At 38.2% G+C, this 20,161-nt stretch overlaps 1 protein-coding gene across 1 annotated transcript in view; it reads left to right on the top strand.

Annotated features, from left to right (window-relative positions):
* Nucleotides 1-20,161, top strand: part of FBN2 (fibrillin 2) — a gene marked incomplete at both ends in the record, with an annotated part of 117,122 nt that overhangs the window by 11,251 nt on the left and 85,710 nt on the right. Inside the window, 2 exons of the mRNA XM_082301927.1 lie at nt 10,670-10,867; nt 15,655-15,780. Of these exons, the coding sequence (XP_082158053.1) occupies nt 10,670-10,867; nt 15,655-15,780 (324 nt within the window). The remainder of the gene's footprint in view (nt 1-10,669; nt 10,868-15,654; nt 15,781-20,161) is intronic.

Below are 20,161 nucleotides of genomic sequence, written 5' to 3'. Positions count from 1 at the left end.
CAGCTTTCCAATAGCTAAAGGGGGCCTACAACAGATCTGGAGAGGGATTACAAGGGCAGGTAGGGATAGGATAAGGGGTGATGGCTTTAAACTGACACAAGGCAGGATTAGATACGAGATACTGGGAAGAAATTCTTCCCTTTGAGGGAGATGAATTCCTGGCAGAGGTTGTCTAGAGAAGCTGTGGCTGCCCCTGGATCCCTGGCAGTGTCCAAGGACAGGTTGGACATTGGGGCTTGGAGCAACCTGGGAGAGTGGAAGTTGTCCCTGCCTATTACAGGGGATTGGAACGAGCTGACCTTTAGGGTCTCTTCCAACCCAAATCATTCTGTGAGACTAAGATTCTATGAATATTAAATGAGAAAAAGGGTTTTTTCTTCAGGCTGGGAAGTGGATGGAGAAGCTTATCAACAGCACAGAGAAACAAGTAGGAGGAAGCAAAAAGCATCCTCAGTTAAAATGCTGTTAGTGTATGGTAACTGAGGCTAAAGAGTAAAGAATACAGAACTGAAGTGGATGCATGCTGAAGCAGCTGATAGGCATGGAGGATAAAAAGATGTTTGGGGGATAATACATGCAGTTAAAAACCATTGTGGCATTTTGCTTGTAATCAGCTTTCCACGAAGTGTCAGAAAAGCTGACAGAAATGCTTTCTAACAAAAAATTTAAGAGATGGAAGTAGACAAGAATGGTGAAACTTAAAGTTGATGATTTGACACTTGTATTTACCTCAGTGACCATGAACATCCCCTGTGAACTGACCTGTGTACTTTTGAGCATGCTACAATAAACTAATTAGTTTTTTCTTCACTCAACAGGCCTTGCACACCTTCTTTATGAACCGGCAGAAATAAGTCAGCAGTAGTTTAAAACTGCAGATGGTGAATCTTCCTAAAATTTGCAATTTTCACCATTCTTGTCTACTTCCATCTCTTAAATTTTTTGTTAGAAAGCATTTCTGTCAGCTTTTCTGACACTTCGTGGAAAGCTGATTACAAGCAAAATGCCACAATGGTCATGCTGTTTTTAACAAAAGAAGGTTCAGTTTAGAATAAGAAAGCACACCTTTGATTTCTCTTGGAGATAATAAGGGATAACAATTCCAAATACCTGCAGCAGTAAGAGGCAAAGCTTTATCAGACAGGTAGGTACCTGATTCAGGACAGTAGGTGAGATTATCTGTGTTGGAAGAACCGGTTAGATATTTTGGGGGTTTTTTTTGAGGCTAGAGGTGTCACATTTAAGTGCAGTCCCTGCTCAGCAAGCTCCTTTTTCTGTTACAGGTTCTGACCTGTAGATACTGGCCCACATCAACCCTTTATGGATTACAGCAGGGCAGGTTCAGAAAGCTGCTTTCATGCTCTCAAATGTCAGTACCTGGTGGAGTTACAGGGTTCTGGCACTACATTCCCTGCTTTTGCCATCCACCATTGTCTCCAAAAACAAGGTTTTCAAAGGCAAATGTCTACCTAAAGCACTAAAAACCCATAAGGTGCCTACAGAGTATATGTTTCCCTGTTGTTAGCAGGGTTTTGGAAAATTTCTGTCTTCTAGGTCTGGAGAGATTTCACATTTTTAGCAGTTTCAAAGGTTACCTGGGTAATGCTAATCATGCTGATTGCAGTAGTGATGAAGAAAGTAGTGTGAAAAGTCAGTTACTCTCCTCTTTTATTTTTTACTTAAACCCCAGTATTTGAATGACACTCTGTTTCTTTGGCACCAGCAAAAGAAAAAGGTAAAAATCCTTCAATGCAGCAGCTTTGCTGCTTTTGAAGCACTTGAAATCCTCACAACTTCTCTGTTTGTTCCAGCACAGGACAGGCAAGTGCTAAAGTGTTATAGAAGTGGGGTTGTTGCACTTTGTATTAGAATTAAATGCAGAAATTTTATGCCTTTAAAATAGGTCTACAAAATTAAAATGAAAACACAGCTTTGTTCCCCTCCTGGAATGTCCCTCACCAGCCTGGTAGGGTGCTGCGATCATCACTCTGTCTCCTGCTGGCACAGAGATGTTTGTCCTCTGCCTCTGCAGTTCCCAGGGCAGCAGCTGAAACCAATGAAAGCTGATTTTTCGGGGGGGTTTACTCCTGCACTGCTAAGTCTGGCGGAAACCCCAGAGAAGCTACTGGGGAGTTCTGATTAGGAACAGAATTCAGGTTGAGAACCAGTGTTTGCAGTTAAATATAGATATCTTGGTTTTGGTACCTAAACGACATCTATGAGAGCTAAAAAAGGGAAACTGGAAGATCATGGATTTATAAAATCACAGAATGATTTGAGCTGTAAGAGTCTTCAAAGATCATCTTGCTCCAGCTCCCCCCGTAACGGGGGACATGTTCCAAGGTTGCTCCAAATCCAGCCTGGCCTTGGACACTTCCAGGGATGGGGCAGCCACAGCTTCTCTGGGCACCCTGTGCCAGGGCCTCAGCAGCCTCACAGGGAACAGTTCTGACAGTGAAGTATGGCATGACAGTTATTTACCAAAGAAAATGTTTGATTCTAAACCATTGTTCAACTTAAAATGAATCAAGTATTAAGGCGTAAAATTCTGTAAATTGGATCCGCTTTAAATTTTCAACTGTATCTGTCTTCATAAGCATTAATTGTGCAGTGTCTTAAAAGCTATAGTTGCTATAATAAAAATATATGGAAAAGAGTAATCCAGGTATTATCAGGGGTAGTTTACTGAAGCCAGTAAGGAGCACATTGCATCCAGGGTTGCAAAATCATGGAGTGTCAAAACTAAACTGGTTTATTCCACCTCAGACTAATAACTTGCTATATGAGAAACAGGATTGTTTCTGTAGTGAGAGGATATATAAATTCTCTTAATTATCTTCTTTCTTATATTAAAAGATACTTAGCTGTATAATGTCTCCCTGAAAATCTTGTATAAGCCCAAGAGGTAAATTTCTTAACGCCCTCTGGTTTTGCTGAACAAACCCAAAAGATCTGAAGAACAGAAACTGTGCTTCTGCCTCTACACAAACAGAACTCTAGTAAATAGTAGCTGGCTGGGTTTTTAGTTTATTATGAACTCAGCTTATCACAGTAGTCTAGACAGTCATCTGAGGCAATGTTTCTTGCAGTTTAAATATATAGAAATACTTAATATTTTTTTCTAAGGGTAATGTGTGAAGCAGTTGCTTTTCCTACTTAGGTTAATAATTGATGAGATTGCAGTCTGCTGCAATGCCTGTGGTTTTGGTAGGGTTTCTGGTCTACTGAGACTTTTTGCATGCCTTTCTAATTTATGCAGGAGTTGGTTATGAAATATTTTCCCTCCTCATTTTGTGAGTATGGGGCATTTGGTGTGAGGAATGCCACTGAACTCTAGAGTGGAAGGTGAGGGTGGAGTGTGGGACACTACACTGTGCCCTTTACACTGTTCATCAATACTCTTTAAAGGGTGTGCTGTCTGAAGACTTCAATCTTTGATTTAAAATCTTCCTCTTCACTGATTCTGGGATTCTGTTCCTTTGGGGTTGAACTGAATAGCACTGACTTCATGGAGCAGGGAACCAAAAGCCTGTGATGTAATTCAGGTTTACATATTATGGGCAAGAAAAGTAGCATCTTTTATTTGCAGGCATATAGTAAGGTGTTGGCTTCTTAATTCCTGGGATGTGAAAGAATTAAGACCTTAATGTGTATCTGTCCGGCTTTCCAATGTCCAAATTTTGATAAGGAAGGTATTTTTGAAGGAGAAACATGAGAAGAATGAGCATCAGGCAGCATGAAGGAGTTCCTTCACTTCTTTAGACATGTCACCAAAGCAAAGATGTACAAACATCGTATTAGTGTAGTTGGTATAAACTGCTGAATCTTGCAAAAAAAAAAAAAAAAAAAGTTTTGCTTTTTTGTTTCCCTGTACACTTTGCTCAGGGGTGATTCAGGCTGTAACTTCCTGCAATGACTGATGATTGGTATTTCATTGTGTGTCAGATTGTGTGCTCAGTGTTGGTTCATGGAGGGATTTCATTAGAGACCCAGCTCAGATGCCATCTTTATATAGTAGCAGGCCCTGTGGAAGCATAAGGAAATACATACATTTACAAGGAGCTCAATCCAAACCAAAATTGCACATCTTGCTGGAACCAAAATTCAGGAATACTTTGCTCCCAGCTTTTATTCTGTGCTTGAAATTTTCTATCAGTCAGTGTATTATACTTCAGTTACACATGGAAATGTTTTATTCCAAGAAGTCTTTAAGGAAATACTTGAATTCTGAAAGCCACTGAATTCCATAAATGACAAAAGTGAATTATTTCTGTTTCTGTATTTCTGTGCTTTGTGTGTGTTTACTTTTCAAAATGTTTTGTGTATTAAGGTATTAAAAGCATTTTCTTCAATGTTCAGGTCGATTACACAAACCTGCATTTTATTTCAGAAATATTGTTGTTTATCTGCTATTCTGCCATTTTTACCACATGTGCTTAGGTGTTTAAGAATGAATTGCTTTACAATTAAAAACAAAAGAGTTTTAAGATCTGCAGGTATTACTACACTAAGATTTTATCTGCTTAAAACTGCCATGATACCAATTATATAAAAATGTCTGTGTGAACTATGGAGTCGTTGCTTTTGGAAAAGAGCTGCTGCTGCTGTTCCAGCCAGAGGAAAATGAGAATGTGCTTAGAAAGGGCATGACAGAAATACTGGTGGAACCTGGAATTTTGCTAAAAGCTACTAAGCCCACACAGATTCCTGCATTGGTCCTGGGGCTTTTCCTTCTCTCATTTAGACCTGCCCTCCACTTCCTTTTCAGTTGTCAAGTGTGTATTGTAAAGTTACCCACTCAGTCACAGGACTTTGTCTGATGGGAAGTTTTGCATCACAGGAGCTAGTCAGAAAAGGTGATGTCAGACCAGTAGAACAGTAGTAAAATTTCAACCTGAAAATGGAATCTGTCAGCTGTATAAAAACATCCAAGCCTTCATGATGTATTTAACATCGACGTTCAAAACCGTTTTCCACTGAGCTGCTCTTCTTCTCTATTAGATATCAAAATAAACTTTATAAAAGTCATTGCTTCAGGTAATGACTAAAGAACCTACTAGGAATGTCTCAACTTTGAGTTACCAACAATTTTAAATGTTTAAAAGATTTTGGTGATCATTGTTTACATTAATGATAAACTTAATTGTATTAAATACATAATTAAGGACTTTACACACAGGTTTCTTAATAAGAAAAAGTCAAGGGAAGGAGGCTTTGATTTTACTCTTTAGGTTTATAAGAACTCCACAGTCTAAATAGCAGTTCTGCTCACAGATTACTTTTTCCAAGAGAAATTAATATCATTGCCAATTCTCTTTCATTTTCCAAGAGAATCGTTCTTCATTTCCAGCCAGCAGTCTTTTTTACCATAACTTTTTGGATGTCACTTTTGAAAAAAATTATTTTTATTTATAATAATTGCAATTCACTTACCTTCACGTTACCTTTGAAATTTCCCTTATTGCATATTCTCAGTGTTGGCAGCTAAGCATTACTGCTAAAAAGCCCCACAAATTTCTGTATAAAATTGATCAGAATATTGAAAGAAAATAAATTTTAGATAACATTTAATAAACATAAGCACTTTTTAAAAGTTTAAATAGCTTTTTGCATTACTGTGACTTACGATTTGCAGAAGTTGAGTAAGAGGAGTAATATTTATATATGCATGAATTTCAGATCTGTGCTCTGAACCCAAGGACAATTATGAGTATTGCCAGCTCTTTCATACTCAGATGAAGAGGTCGTGAAGGAAAGCCCTGATCTCCCTTTCTTTGGCAGCACCAGCTCTGGGCAGTGCTGTCATTTATGCAGAATCAGTGGGAGAATGGGGCGTGCCTCGCTCTCCATGATCCCATGGTAGGAGGCCATGGAATACCACGGCATTTCCCCTTGAGGGAAGATGGAGCTCAGCTGCACTTTTATTTATTGAAACGTTAAGATGTCGCATTGCAAAGGGGAAAATTCAGAGATTCATTGAAAAATCTCAACAGTAATCAGCAAGCAGGTTCTTCAACAAGTAGCCATAAAGAATTTCAGGTGTCTGGAGACCTCTGAGCGTTAGCAGAAATTATGGGGAAATTTGCCACCTGTCAGAGTGGTAATAAAGACAGTTGTTTCTCCATCTTGTTTCCTGTTGGAGTATCTTTTAGCAAAGTGAATTTAACCTAAGGCCTTTGCCAATATGGACTTAATGTCTCCACTGAAGGTTTCATGACATAGAGTCCAGTCTCTTGGACTTTCACCCACTGTACTAATTTTTTCTTTTAGAAGAGAGTGAGGTTCCTGGTAATGCTGACAGTATTTAATTCCTTGCAGCATTCAGGTCCTATGTATTAGGTTGTTCATTTAATAATGCTGATGTATGAAACTGATTTTTGAGGTATCATTCATAACAATAAACTGTTTGCTCTACTTGAGCCTGCAAGTGAGGTCATGGAAGTTGAAGTTACTTATTTTCTCATCTATTCCTTAATATTTCCTAAATCTTCCTTAAGGGAGTGAGGTTCTGTGAAAAGTCCTATGAAAGGCAAATTTGTTTTGTAAGGAGGTGAAACACATTAATAAAGTGTTAGGTCTTGTTCTTTAATTGGCAGGGGTTGTGAAGGCCTATCTCAGACACCCTCCTTTACTCCTGATGTGATTCATATTTATCAACATGCTTAATATTTTCAGTATTTTGTTTTTATTAATAGAAGTGTCAATCTTCTAAGTAGCTTCTAGTTAAAAATGCTTGTTTCCAGATGCATTGCTTCCTTATTTAGTTATGGTTCTGTAGGGTTCTGTTTAAATAAAAATGTTGGACTATACTTCACAGTTCCTTCCTGCTAAATCTTCCTAGTGCTCACAGACATGAAATACAGTATTCTGACAATGTGCTTTCCCCTTTTGCAGGCTGGGTGCAGGAGACTGGCATTGCACCCCTGTTGGACCTCACCTCATTTTGGTATTGGGAGTCTTCATCTAAAATTTCAGTCTGTGCTTTCCCACAAAAGGAGTCTCAAATTTTAATACTCTTCCTGATAACTTGCAATGGACATTCCAACATGTGTAGTTACCTTTTTACTTTTCTTCATGCCTCACTTTTTCTCTTTTATGTTACCTGGGAAGAGGTGAAATTTTTATGGGCAGGAGTTGAGACAAAATTCAGATAGAAATTGGCTCCTTACATGTATACCAAAATATTTTAGTGTTTTGTCCTGAGTGACAGCAGGTGGTATTTGGGATGTTAAGCATTATGTTTCAGGTTTTTAGCTAATGAGTGTTAGACTCAAAGGACATGTGGCAGACAGACTATTCCATATCTATTTACAGCAGGTTTTTTACACCTTATCTGAATCATTTGTTTGGCCAGAGGTACAGGAAAAAAAACTAAAATAGATGGATACTGGACCATACCCAAGACTGGAGTTCTTAAAGTTGCTACTCCTTGTCTCAGGCTCCTGTCAACTGGCTTTTTTTTTTTTTTTTTTTTTTTTTTTTTTAAATTACAGGTAGAATTAAATTTTAAAAAGGAATTAATGGAAAAAATCCCAACAACCATCATAGTTGAATAGTCGCATTTAAGAATACAAAATACATACTTTTATGACAGAATAGAAATGTTGCAGCATAGTTAAATGTTAAAGTCCATGGTTTGATTTTTTTCTTGATGCCAGGAAAAAAGTACCCCTCATTAAATTTAATTACATTAACAATTTGAATTTTTGGTAAAGATTTTCATTCTTCAGGTCACGGTGCATATTGAGCATAATTTTCTGAAGTTAAAAAAAACAACTGTATAACACATGTGCTGAAGATCACTTTCTTTCACCAAAGCAGTTTCTCTTTCTAGAGTAACAAATGATTTATAACTTATGTTCAACATATGTTCTTTCTGGCAAAATTATTCCATCAGCAGTGCTGGCAAAGGAACAAATGAAGAAACACCTAAGAATAAGACAAGCAAACCCATATGGAAAAGATGATTGATTCATAAATGGGAGTTTTTAAAGTCTGATCAACCACTGCAATAATGTAGTCTGACTGGCTGTGTGAAACAATTCCTGAAACAAATCCACAGCTTCGTTTGAAGCAAAAAAGTATCTTCAAAATAGCATCTACTTTTACTGTGTTTGCTTCCCACATGTAAAAATTTACTGTGTGACTACAGATCTTTGTGTAAACAGCTGAACTTTACCATTAACCTGAACATGCTTGCCTTCACTTTGTATTTTAAAATGCTATACTTTCCTCTTAGGATAGAAGAGCAGCCACTAGTCAGTCTCTTTGCATTTGGGCTTCATGTTGGACAAACTGAAAAAATAAAGATTTTTTTTAAATGGGTGCACTTTTTATGGATAATATTTTAAATTACAGTAGTATTTTAAAATAGGAATATTATTATAAAACATATTTCTGAATTGATACCTTGCTGCAGGCTTGTGCTGATGAATGTTGCTTGGTTACAGAATCTGAACATTAGATGAATACATTCTCTGTTAATTAAGGCATGGGTAGGCACTTATGCATAGGTTTCCAGAACATATATTTCTAATTAATAGGATATAGTAAGCAGTAGGTATATTGCTATCACTCCTTCTTGTACCTGACTCATTCATATTCTCTTGAACAAACACACTGTAGAGCTTGGTTATATTCTCTAATCTACCTTTCGAACACACTCTTTAAACAGAACTTTTCACTGCTAATTTTGGCAGAGTTTACACACAATCATTTTGAGTCTTATGGGATGGTAGTGGAACTCAGATACAATTCACGACTCTAGTTTGAGTCTGAAGTTTAATTTCCTCTGATTGAATTCCAAACTTCTTAATGTGGAGTATCTTTGGCCAGAATATTCCTGTGGGTCACCAGCCATTAAACAGAGAAATACATACTTTGAATTTCTACTCCTACTGTGATATCCAAAGATTGGTCTTACAGAAAATTGTATCTCAGAGAATTGCTGCTATAAAAACACAATACTGTCCAGCAGAACTACTTATTTCCTGAATGCGAATTGCAAAGTGAGCTGGGATGTCATGATTGTCAGACCTGCTGAAGGCAAGTGTTGGAAATTTGAAGATGTGTAGTAAGTCAATATTTGATTTCACTGTAGAGGGCATTCCCCCATGGAGAACTGAACTCCATCTGAGCGTATGGAGCAAGGACAGGATTTTTTTTTTATAATGTATTTATTTTACTCAAAGTCCTATATTTGCTGCTTGATGGGCACAGGGGAAGCTCAAAGTATAACTTTGAAGATTATTTTGTATTGATAATCAAAAAATATTAAAGTTTGCAGGCCTTACTGAGTATTTGAGATCTTCTAATCTCCTTTTATTGTCAGGCATTTCTGTTGTGGGTACTTGTGAACTTGGTTGACTTTATTTAAAGTGAACAGCACAGCTGAAATTGACTACCAATATGTATAAACAACTGTGCAGAAGTCTTTCCCAGACTGATACCTGGGTGACCCTTACCAAAGATAGAAAGCAGAACATTGATTTCTGTTCGAGCTTTCATTTAAGAGCCCAGGAAGCTTAGTATAACATCTCACTGGGAAAACCATTTTTTTTCCATTCTGAAGATGTCAAAGTTCTTATTTCTTCAGGGTGAAAGTATGAAGTTATGAAAGTAAGGGTTGTCCCATTTGTAGCTTGGTTGTGAGACCAGCCGCACCCTAATGAAAGTCCATGGAAGGCAATGTGTGACCCACACATTGCTATTGGAGCCTGCTTTTGATAGGAAAAAAAGAGGATGGAATAGTAGCTGGAGTAGCCATAACCCCACTGTTGTGCCTTCTTTCATGTGACTGAGTGAGAGATTTGCATTTTCTTCTTTTTTTCCCCTCACTCTTAAAGAGTTTCCACAAGGATGTGAAATCTGGCTTAGAGCAACCATCTGTTCCTTATTCGTTCCTAGAGAATTTCAGTTAATTGTTGAACCCAGTTTGTGTTGACTCATAATGTAAAAAAAAATTCTCTTTCTACAGGTTCAAACTTCATGAACTAACTATTCACAGGAATTCTACCAGAAGTGTATTTTCATATTGTTTCTCTGCTTTATTCAGTGTACTGCGTATGGCTTGGAGAGTTTTTATTATCTCATGGTTTTCCTCTGAAAATAAGTGGTGGTTTGCCCATTAGTCCTCTCTATATAGCACTATTTTGCAACAGCCATTCCAACAGGAATGATGATTCTGTGACACTCTCTGTCATGGATCTTGATCAATGTGGAGTGAAAAAATGTGTGGCAGCTGTGGTCTGTAGCTCCCTCTCATAAATCACCATGAAGTAGCTTAGGAACAAGAAAACCAGTTTCCAGTCCTTGTTTGCTTAATCTGATTTTCTCTTTTGTTTGTTTGTTTGTTTGTTTGTAAAATTCTTTTGCTTACTGTGGATTTTAGTGGATAGATTGTCAATGCTCAAGAGCAGTTTTGTGTCCAGCTGCTTTTTATTTACTTGTATCCTTCAGAAAGAAGTAACTTGAAAGGTAGGCTCACCTCGTGAAAATCATTACCTTCAATGGAAGGTGTCATGCAACTTCTGTAAGCAGTAATATGGCTAAAATTTCCATGGAATTTTCTTAATATATGTATCTACTGGATGAAAAAAACTATTCCTTCTATAGTTACTAGTACAGTGCCTTGTATAATACAGTGAACTTTCCCTTTTTTCGCCCCCAGATTACAGGACAGGCCCGTGTTTCACACAAGTGAACAAACAGATGTGCCAGGGCCAGCTGACTGGGATTATCTGCACCAAGTCCCTGTGCTGTGCCACCATGGGGCGTGCGTGGGGCCACCCCTGCGAGATGTGCCCTGCCCAGCCCCAGCCCTGCCGCCGCGGCTTCATCCCAAATATCCGCACTGGCGCCTGCCAAGGTGAGCCTCTGACTGAAACTCTGCCTGTGACAATCACCTTGGAAACCTTGCAGTCCCCTTGAAACAACATCACTGTTTTCCCTGTGTGTGGTCTGTGTCTTGTTATAAAATACGGGTGTGCTTTGCTGCCTCCAGATTTTTGCTGCTGTACATAGAGAACAAAACGTAAGTGGCCTGGAAAGAAGTGATTATTGATCAACACTAAGGAAAAATACTTGATGTTGCTTTTCCTTATATGTCAGAGATAGGCCTCTGCCTGCGTGCAACAGTTTCTGTTTTGCCATTCATCTTGAAGTGACTAGTATGTTTTAGACACTCTTTTCATAACAGTGTCATGAACAGAAACAGTTTTCTACAGGAGAGGCGCATGTTGCAATCTCCAAGTCAAGCTCCATTGTATGACTTGGCCACATACAAAGGGTCCTTGAAACTGCTCTGCCAGACTGACCCTGGCACAGCTTCTGGGGCTACATTTGAATTATGTGAGAGATCAGTGGTGCTCTTTAGCACCCATGCCCACAATAATTGCGTTTTCTTTTTCTGACAGTTTATTCCCTGTGGCAAATTGTTTTAAGTTACCCATGTAACCACATTGCTGAATTCCACTGGGGAGCATAGAAACAATGTGGTAGTCTACTTTGTGTGATGGATAAACAAAGGAAGTTCGAACAGCCATAAGTTTTGCTACATTTTTGACATATAACTGCTAAATAGGAAGCTCGGATTGTATTTGGGTCAGCTGGGCTTAGCATGCAGTGTTGCAAGGTGATGGCAAGGCACAGATGAAAGATGCTTGGCCTTTCTTCAGGGAAAAGGAGAGACAGAATTTCTTTATTTCACAGAATCATTGCCTTTACTTCCAGCAATTGAGACATTTTCTTTTAAGCTCTGAGTACTGGTCACTCCTCCTGACTTAAGCTCTGTGGTGTGAGCAGGTTGGTGGCACAATGTCTGCTCTGTTATGAATTATCAGGCCACCTTGATGCAGGATGTGACACTTTTTACCTTTCCAAACTCCACATTACAGTGCAGAGTCTGTTGAAACAAGATCACAGAATCTCAGAATCGTTGGAGTTGGAAGGGATCTCTGGACATTACCCAGTCCAACCCCCTGCCAAGGCAGAGTCACCCAGAGCAGATGACACAGGAGTGTGTCCATGTGGGGTTGAAATGCCTCCAGACCTCCCTGTGCAGCCTGTTCTGGTGCTCTGCCATCCTCAACAGAAAGGTCACAAGAAACCAAATGTTTTCTCTGATGGTTTTAGAAACAAATAGAGGTATCTGACGTGCTTTCTAATGCTTCTCTTTCTGTTGAGGACATTAGATTTACAGAGACTTTAATTAAAGGAACACAAACCCCTTTGATATTCAGTAAAACTACCTTTGTAATGTATCAGATCAGGCTCACTCAGTCCATAATTTAAATGCTTGGCATATTTGAAGTGAATGCTGACATCAGTAGATAGCCAGGTTTGGGAGTTGGTATGAACAACTCAAAATCAGTGGAACTTGCAAGCCTTGCTGTTGGAAAATGGGTCATAATTTCAGCATGTATTTGGTGTCAGTTTTACAAGATGTAGCTTAGTCTAAGTAGGAAGTTGCTCCTACTGTTCAAAGGATTTGCATGATTCAATCTTAAATGGGTCTTTAGCGCCTTTGGAGGGTTAATTATATTTTCTGGATAATGTTCTTGTATAGAGCATTTTAGTAGTACTTTTACTTCATTATTACCATGAACCGGTTTAAAAAAATCTAAGAGAAGCAAAGACAATCACAATTCAAATTGTTTGGTTGTGTTTCATTTTTTTCCCCCCAGAAATTTCTATTCAGTCGTGTCTTAAACAGGAATTGTCCAAGAATTCAGGCAGAAGGAACTGCAGTGTTCCACTTCAGTAAACTTTATTGCCACTGCTACATAGCCTTAGGAGCAGCATAATGGCAGAATCCTGAATTGGACGTTTTCTCAGCTCCTCCCTGCATCCCTCAGCAGTCCCATTTCCCACCTACACCCTTTCCCTGCAGACAGTTAATTTTTGCTCTAAGGAGAGAAAAGTGGTGATGGCTGAGTAGATTTGAAAATAGGACAGTTGTTCTTCCTGCTGCTGTTGCTGACATTTTTAAGTGCATATAGCCATTACAGGAGATAACATCCAAAAAAATCTGTTCTGTAGTAGGAATACACTGTCTAAATATTAAAAGCACTGATGTGGACTGGACAAGAGAGAGAAGACAGATGAAGGTTCAAGTTCACAATGAAGAGTGATGGGGTTTTTTTGTAATCTAGTGCTTGGTATTAATGTGTCTTAGTTACTGAAAATACTGACAGTGTCATCTAGGATCACATCCTGCTGTTGTGAAAATAATTATTAAAACAGGGAGAAATATTTTGGTATTATTTCTGTTGTGTGCAGTATTTCTGCTTTCTAAGAGGTAAAGGAAGTACCAAGAGTTTTCCATTATACTCATGACCAATTCACGTTTTAGTTCCCACATGCCAAATCAATTACAAAGAAAATCCCCATACATATTCCGGGCAGAATTAAAGAGAAAATTTTTTATTTGGATAATTGTTGTTACTACAACAGTTAGTTGTAAATAAAAAACTCTCCAAAATTTGTGTCTATCATCTGAGTGGATTTATTTTTCCTGAGATTTTTGGGTTTTCAGAGTTTTTTTGGGAAACAGCCCACACACCGGAAAGGGAAGGTGCATGTCTAAAGGTAGCTATGCAAACCCCACAGGCATTTTGCAGAGAAAACTCTGCAAAAGCACAAAGTCTTTTTTCACTTACCAAATGTTAGACTATGAGCACATGGAAATATTCCACTTAATCTGTAACATATTGAACTTTTGTATATTGCACTGTTTCTAAAGAGTTATTAATCAAATTTGCTGTTTATGGTAAAAAGCTTCTTGTGTTAAAAAGCTTCTTGAGGTTTAAAAGTATGAGTAAGTGGATAATTAATAGTGCTAAAACTCCGGTGTGGTTTAGCCTAACTGTCAAAGATACTAAAAAAAAAAAAAAAAAAAAAAAAAAAAAAAAAAAAAAGCTTCATTTCAATTTGCTTGTATTTTCAGGAAAAAAAATTCTTATATCCTAAAACAGCATTTAGGAAGCAATTGATAAAATAGGCCCTTTGAATAAAATACTTTTGTTCTTTTTGGCTTTTCTCAGTCCCAAAACGCCAATAATATATTAAAACAAACTTGGGTTTTCAGCAAGACATGATACATGACAAAAAGCATCAATCTTGTAGCTTGTGTATATTTTTAGGCTAACCTTAAAGTTGAATATGCTTGCTTTCTTTACACTGAAATATGATGAAGAATAGATAGCGCACAATATCAGAATAAACCAGGAGAATGCATGGGACTCAAAGACTTCACCTTTCATAGTGGTTCCATTTGTGTTTCCTTCACTGGACAAGCACTGCATTCCATCATTGGGATTGGCTTTTCAGGCTTCAGCAAAGCTAAACATCTATTTGCCTTCCTAAAAGAACTGAAAGAAATTAAAGGAACCAATAGAGCTTAAAACTTGGTTCACCTCGAGGCCCCAGTGATACTTTTTCTGTTTCTGTGAGCTGTTCCTTGTCTGCTGCTGCTGCTGCCATTAATTCACTATTCCTTGACATCTTCAACTTCTAAAATGGTTTGAGACACGTAGTGGTTTTTTAACAACTGATCTGCTGACACAGGAAACTTAATTTAAGTGGTGTTAATAAGTGACAAAAGGCACGGGCATACTGTGTGTGATAAATGCATTTTGAAGCCCCGGGGTCAGAAGACAAACACCACGTGTTTTACTTGGGAGGGAGCTGCTGGGTGGGCTGTGTATCAATAAAAGGTGGAACCATCTTCCCTCTAGATGTTGCTAAGTCATGTCAAGGTTCACAGAATCATAGAATAATTAGGGTTGGAAGGAATTTCTGGAGAGCAGCCAGTCCAGCCCCCCCACTCCTTAAAGTATTCAGAGTTGAAATGTTTGATTTCCAAGTAAATAAGCAGCAGGAAGCACTGGTTATTCAGGAAAAAAACAATGAAGAAAATCTATGCCTTTGATAAAGTCTTTAATCTATTTACAATCTAGCTGTTGCATTTTGGACATGGTAGTGTGCTGGCTAAATCACCACGTATTCAGGAACAAAATGCAAACTTCTCAGCAAATGTACTTAAACCCAAGTCCAATGGTTGTGGAAAAAACCCCCAAACCTGCAAAAAGTGCTTGCCTTCTTCCTTGACTGTGAGAAATTATACTTGTTTAAATGGAAAAGCAGGTGGATGGACAGGGCCAATAGCATAGGTTTATCTATAGCACAAGCACCAGGAGGAATAAAAACTGACAAAGTCCTATAATCCACAAACTCAGGTAGAATTTCAATGCCTTATAAGAGCTTTGACCATCCTCCTGAAAAAGAGTTCCATATTCTTGCCAAATGTTAACTGGGAGCATCACACAACTGGAACAAGCAGGTCCAGAAGATTCCTGAAACACTGGGATGGTAACTTCATGGTACAGGTACTAAGAAAGCCAACCAGGAAAGATGTCCTCCTAGATAGTCTTGTATAAAAAGCTGCAGAAACACAGGGTGGTTTATTTGTAACCAAATTAGAGCTGGGAACAAAAAAAAAAAAAAACAAAAAAACAAAAAAACCAAAAAAACCCCAAACCTCAACTCAATTTGAAGTGTAAGTAGAACTTAGTGAAGTGCAACAGGAAGTTACTGAAAGTAACTCATGTATCTCATGTCAGGTAATGAGATCTGTGTCTTTTTTTGTGTTTGCAGATGTTGATGAGTGCCAGGCTATCCCTGGAGTCTGCCAAGGAGGAAACTGCATTAATTCAGTAGGTTCATACGAGTGCAAGTGTCCTGTTGGCCACAAACAGAATGAGGCAACTCAAAAATGCGATGGTAAGTAGGAGAACATACCTGAAAAGTGGTTAAGCAGAGCATTGGAGCACTTTGGTAATGAGCATTATTAAATAGTTGAATAGTTGTAGTGTCTGATCTGGAGAGGCATAGCATCACTGAACTGTGCTTTTTGTTTCTACTTTGCAGCATCCCATGTTTCTACTTGGCTGTTAGTATTTTGCATTAGATGTTTTCTTCTGTCTGACTTGTGGGTAAAGACAGTGTTTATTCTCTTTGAAAACTTAGAACTACTGATAAAAACTCTGTGTGTGAGCAACGTATAACTGTTGTTGGGTTATTAGGATTTTCTTTGTTTTCTGAAAGATATTCTAGTTCAGCTAGGTATTTTTGGCCTAGTGACTACAGAGTGAAAGCAAATGTGGGAGTTTTGATGAGTTTGGGTAAGTGAAAAATACCAAGGAAATGCCCTTCTCTTTTAGCTGAAAAATTAAATAGATCATGCTTAATAAGTGTAGTTTAATAAATATAGACCGTGTTTACTGAGTAAACATGATGCAATTAAGGACAGCAATTCCTTATAGTTTAAAAGAATATGATGGGAAATTGATGGGGTTTTGTGGGTTTGCTGAAGACTTCACTGATTTCAGTGACTTTTTTACACTTTGGAAAGAAATCAGAACTGTCAGACTTCATCCCAACCACTGGGTGCTTTCACATTCAAGTTGTGGTGATAAGAGGACTTTGTTCTTAAAGACTTTGGCTTGTGATTAGCTGACAATCTAATTATGGTCCCAAATTACATTATGCTCACTATTCAGTTACAAATACATGGTTTGTAGCCAGTTTTGGAAGTCCCCTCAGAGTTTTGCTTTGATTTGCCTACAATACAACATTCACAGAAAAATTAAGTAATATATTCCATTTAAAAACCACGTCTTATAAGTGAAAATGTTGCTTCTGGTGTTGTTACAGGTAATCTCTAAGTGAAAATAAAAAAAAATTCCAGAGGCATTTTTCTCTGGTCCAGCCCTCCACATTCTTCTGGTTTTCAGTGGGTTGGTTTTTTTGTGTTGACTAATTTTAGTTTCTACTCAGTACCTGAAAGGGGAGGGAACAGGCAGGTGTGTAGATGCTTGTGGTTGAAAAGGAACTATGAGAGTCAGAAGGTCCACAAAAACGTAAAAAGTGACATTAGGAAATTACAGACTTGGCATGGAAATTGCAATATTTGTCCCTGACCTCCTGGTATCAGCATATGGGTGATGGATTTGAAATAAAGGGTAGGGTGAAAGAGAAGAGAGGGAGGGAGAAAGGGAGGGAGGGAGGGAGGAAGGGAGCAAAGAAAAAGAGAGAAAGAAGGAAAAGAGGAAAGAAAGAAAGAAAGAAAGAATGAGGGGACAGAGAGAGGGAAAGAAAGTTCCTTGCACTGGCTTTCTACACAAATTAGTTCTTCTGCGCCTTCCTGGAGATGGCTCAAATAGATCCCAACTATAAGGTGTCCTTTACTGGTGTAGTCCTTGATTTTTATCCACAGGCCCTTAACCTGTCTGCGGCTGTTTCTCAGAGGCAGCTCTTTCTCTCTCTCTGTGCCCATAAGCTATCCTAATCTATCCATAGTTATTTATCCTTGTTTGTTAGAAGTGCACTTGTTCTTTCGATTCTTTTAACTGTGGTTCTTTTGATGCCGAAAGAATTTATTTAGAGACATTTATTCAGTTTCCTTTCTTCTGATAACAGTACTTAAAGCATTCTTTGCATTCTGTTTTAACTATCTAAAGCTTTAATTGTTGAAAACATTATTCAGCAGTTCTCCTTGATAGTATCCACAGGAAAAGGTGAATGTATTTTTACAGAGATCTTAAAAAGCTGTGGTGCTTGTGGGACCATGCATAATAGAAGTGAAACATCATCTGCAGTCTGAAGAGTTTGCTGTTATTTCATAGTTCACTAATCAACAGGTCTTCATTTCCTGTTTTATTGGCAGCCTGCTGCAGAACAGGTCATATGCTCTGGCTTTTTTTCTTCTAAGCCCCCGCCACTTGTGTCTGTGGCAGGAGTTAAATACTAATTAGTCCCTGGTCACAGCTTCACTGGTCAGATAATTCCCCACAGGGAATCAGGCAAATAACAACCCCTCTCCTCACAGTTTGTACCATCTTTTTCTGGGGAAGAAAGACATTGTGAAACTTCACAGCCAAGGGGGTAGTGCCAAAATTATACCAGGAAAAAACTGTGCTTACTTTATTCCAGAAATAGAGCAGAGAATGAAAGATAAGCCATAGTTTTATTCAGGCTTTCTTATTTGCATGCTTAATTAGGTGTTCATAATCTCATGGTTAGATTTATAAGAAAAAACTATAGTCAGTCCTTCAAACAATTGCACTTTCAGTTAGTAGGACAGTTACTTGGCATGAGGTTACATCAGTATATATATCTGTATCTGTGTATATGGATTTGGCCATTGGGAAGGATTTAAGGGACTGGTGTCCTAGGAGTTAGAACCTGTGTACAGAGAAATTATTTAATAGAAACTGCATTATTTTAATGAAGTTTTTTTGTCTCAAACATTGTGTAGAAATGATGTGGTATGGAGTATTCTGCTCAGTCCTTTCCCTTCTTTAGGTGTGGAAAACCAGACCAAATGTTACTTTCTGGCTACAAAGGACGAAATCCAAGTTGGAGTCAATAATAGTCAAGGCTCCAATGTTCAGAGGCAGAAGCTGGAATCTTGCAATAATTACTCAGACCTTCTTTACTGGAACAGCAGTTCTCCTACTTAAGAAGGAGAGATTTGAGATCCCCTGCTATACCCTCTGCCCTTGAGCATCCAGATGTATTTTGTGGGTTAGGGTTTTTTCCCTGTTGTTCTTCCTGGAAACAATAGCTCTTGTTAGAATAAGTAGGAATAGTCAGATTGTGCTTTTTGTACCTTAACGGATTTTTTTTTTTTTTTTTAAACATCAGTCAAAAGGCATGTATTTGGCTTACTGGATTTGTTTTGAGCCTTAGACTACAGGCCCAGTCAGAAGTTATTGGTGATTGTCTATCAGTAAAGAGGGTTAAAAGGATTTCCAATGAGCATGAGCCCAATTTGCATGTGTAACTCTGTCTGTGTGCCCTCACACAGAAATGTAACTCAGTAGGTCAGACTGTTTGGGAACAAAATGAACTTTAAAATTAATGCAGGCTCAGGACTCCACATTGGTGATTTTATTTAAAAGTTTATCTGTATTCCTGATTTACAGACTTTCTGCAGTAGTCAGGACAACTCCTTCCATTACTGGGGAAGCCATGGAAGGATTCAAGGCACATGAGCTCCATGAGACCTAATGGGCACAGAATTGAAAAAATTTTGGGAAGTCCATTACAGGGATTATACCAAATTCCAGAAATCCAGTGGACCAATGTGGATTTGTCTTAGCTAAACAAAAGAAACCCTCAAACCCTTCACTTTTTTTTCACCTAAAAGCTGATCTACAATATATGGAGCTTTTAGGAATGAAATGCTGTTCATTTTCAGGATGTTATTATCTCCTAGAATTAAAGGATCTTACATTTTTTGGGCTATTCAGAGATGAATTAAATGTAGACAACCTGAGAAGAGAAAGAAACTTTCTGTTATGCTTGCTGCTTTACAAAAGGGGTGGAGTATTACTTACTGTATTCCAGTGACCAAATAAATGTGCTCTACTTACTCTTCTCAAATAGAAAATACATCATACTCATTGAATAAATGTAGTTAGCTATGACACCCTTTACAATTAAAGATATTCTAGGAGGTAGGATGCCTCTCATGCTTTTCCAAAAGGATACATTACTATGTACTGTTAACATCAGAAGGTCAGGACTATGTGAAACAGCCTAACTCCTCTAAAAACAAAAAGAGAAAAAGTGGCACCAAAATGGAAAGAATCCTTTAAAAGAAATAGTTCTGTTTCAGTTTTTCCTGCTTCAGTGTATAATTTCGTTAGATGGTGTGGTGTTTGGGCTTGGTCCTACCAGGTATTATTACTTTCTAATTTTATTTTCTAGACTAAAACTATTTTCAAGGAACCCTTTCCCAGAATTCGGCAGTTGAGAGCCCCATTTCTGGTACTTCTAACTCAGTTATTCATAAAACCCTGCTTTCCCTACCAGTAAAAGCCATGAATTGTGAATTGCAGGTAGCCAGGCTGGGTCTTTCTGGCGGAAACTCACTGGGTAATAAATCTGCAAAGTTTTTGTCACACATTTAAATTGTTTCTCACATTGAGACTGGCTGTCCCATCTTGTGTGCAGCACTGGAACAATTCATGCCACCAGTCTTCACCCTTAAAACAGCATGTCCTCTTACTTATCTTTGAAGCATTTTCTCTGACACCATTAATTTATGTATTTTGGAGGGGGGAAGGGAAGAAAATGAGTAACTTTTTCAATCAGC

This window comes from Coloeus monedula (assembly GCF_965178545.1).
Source record: "Coloeus monedula genome assembly, chromosome: Z".
NCBI classification, from domain to species: Eukaryota; Metazoa; Chordata; class Aves; order Passeriformes; family Corvidae; genus Coloeus; species Coloeus monedula.
The sequence above is the reverse complement of the archived record's forward strand: the minus strand, read 5'-3'. Positions and strand labels throughout refer to the sequence as shown.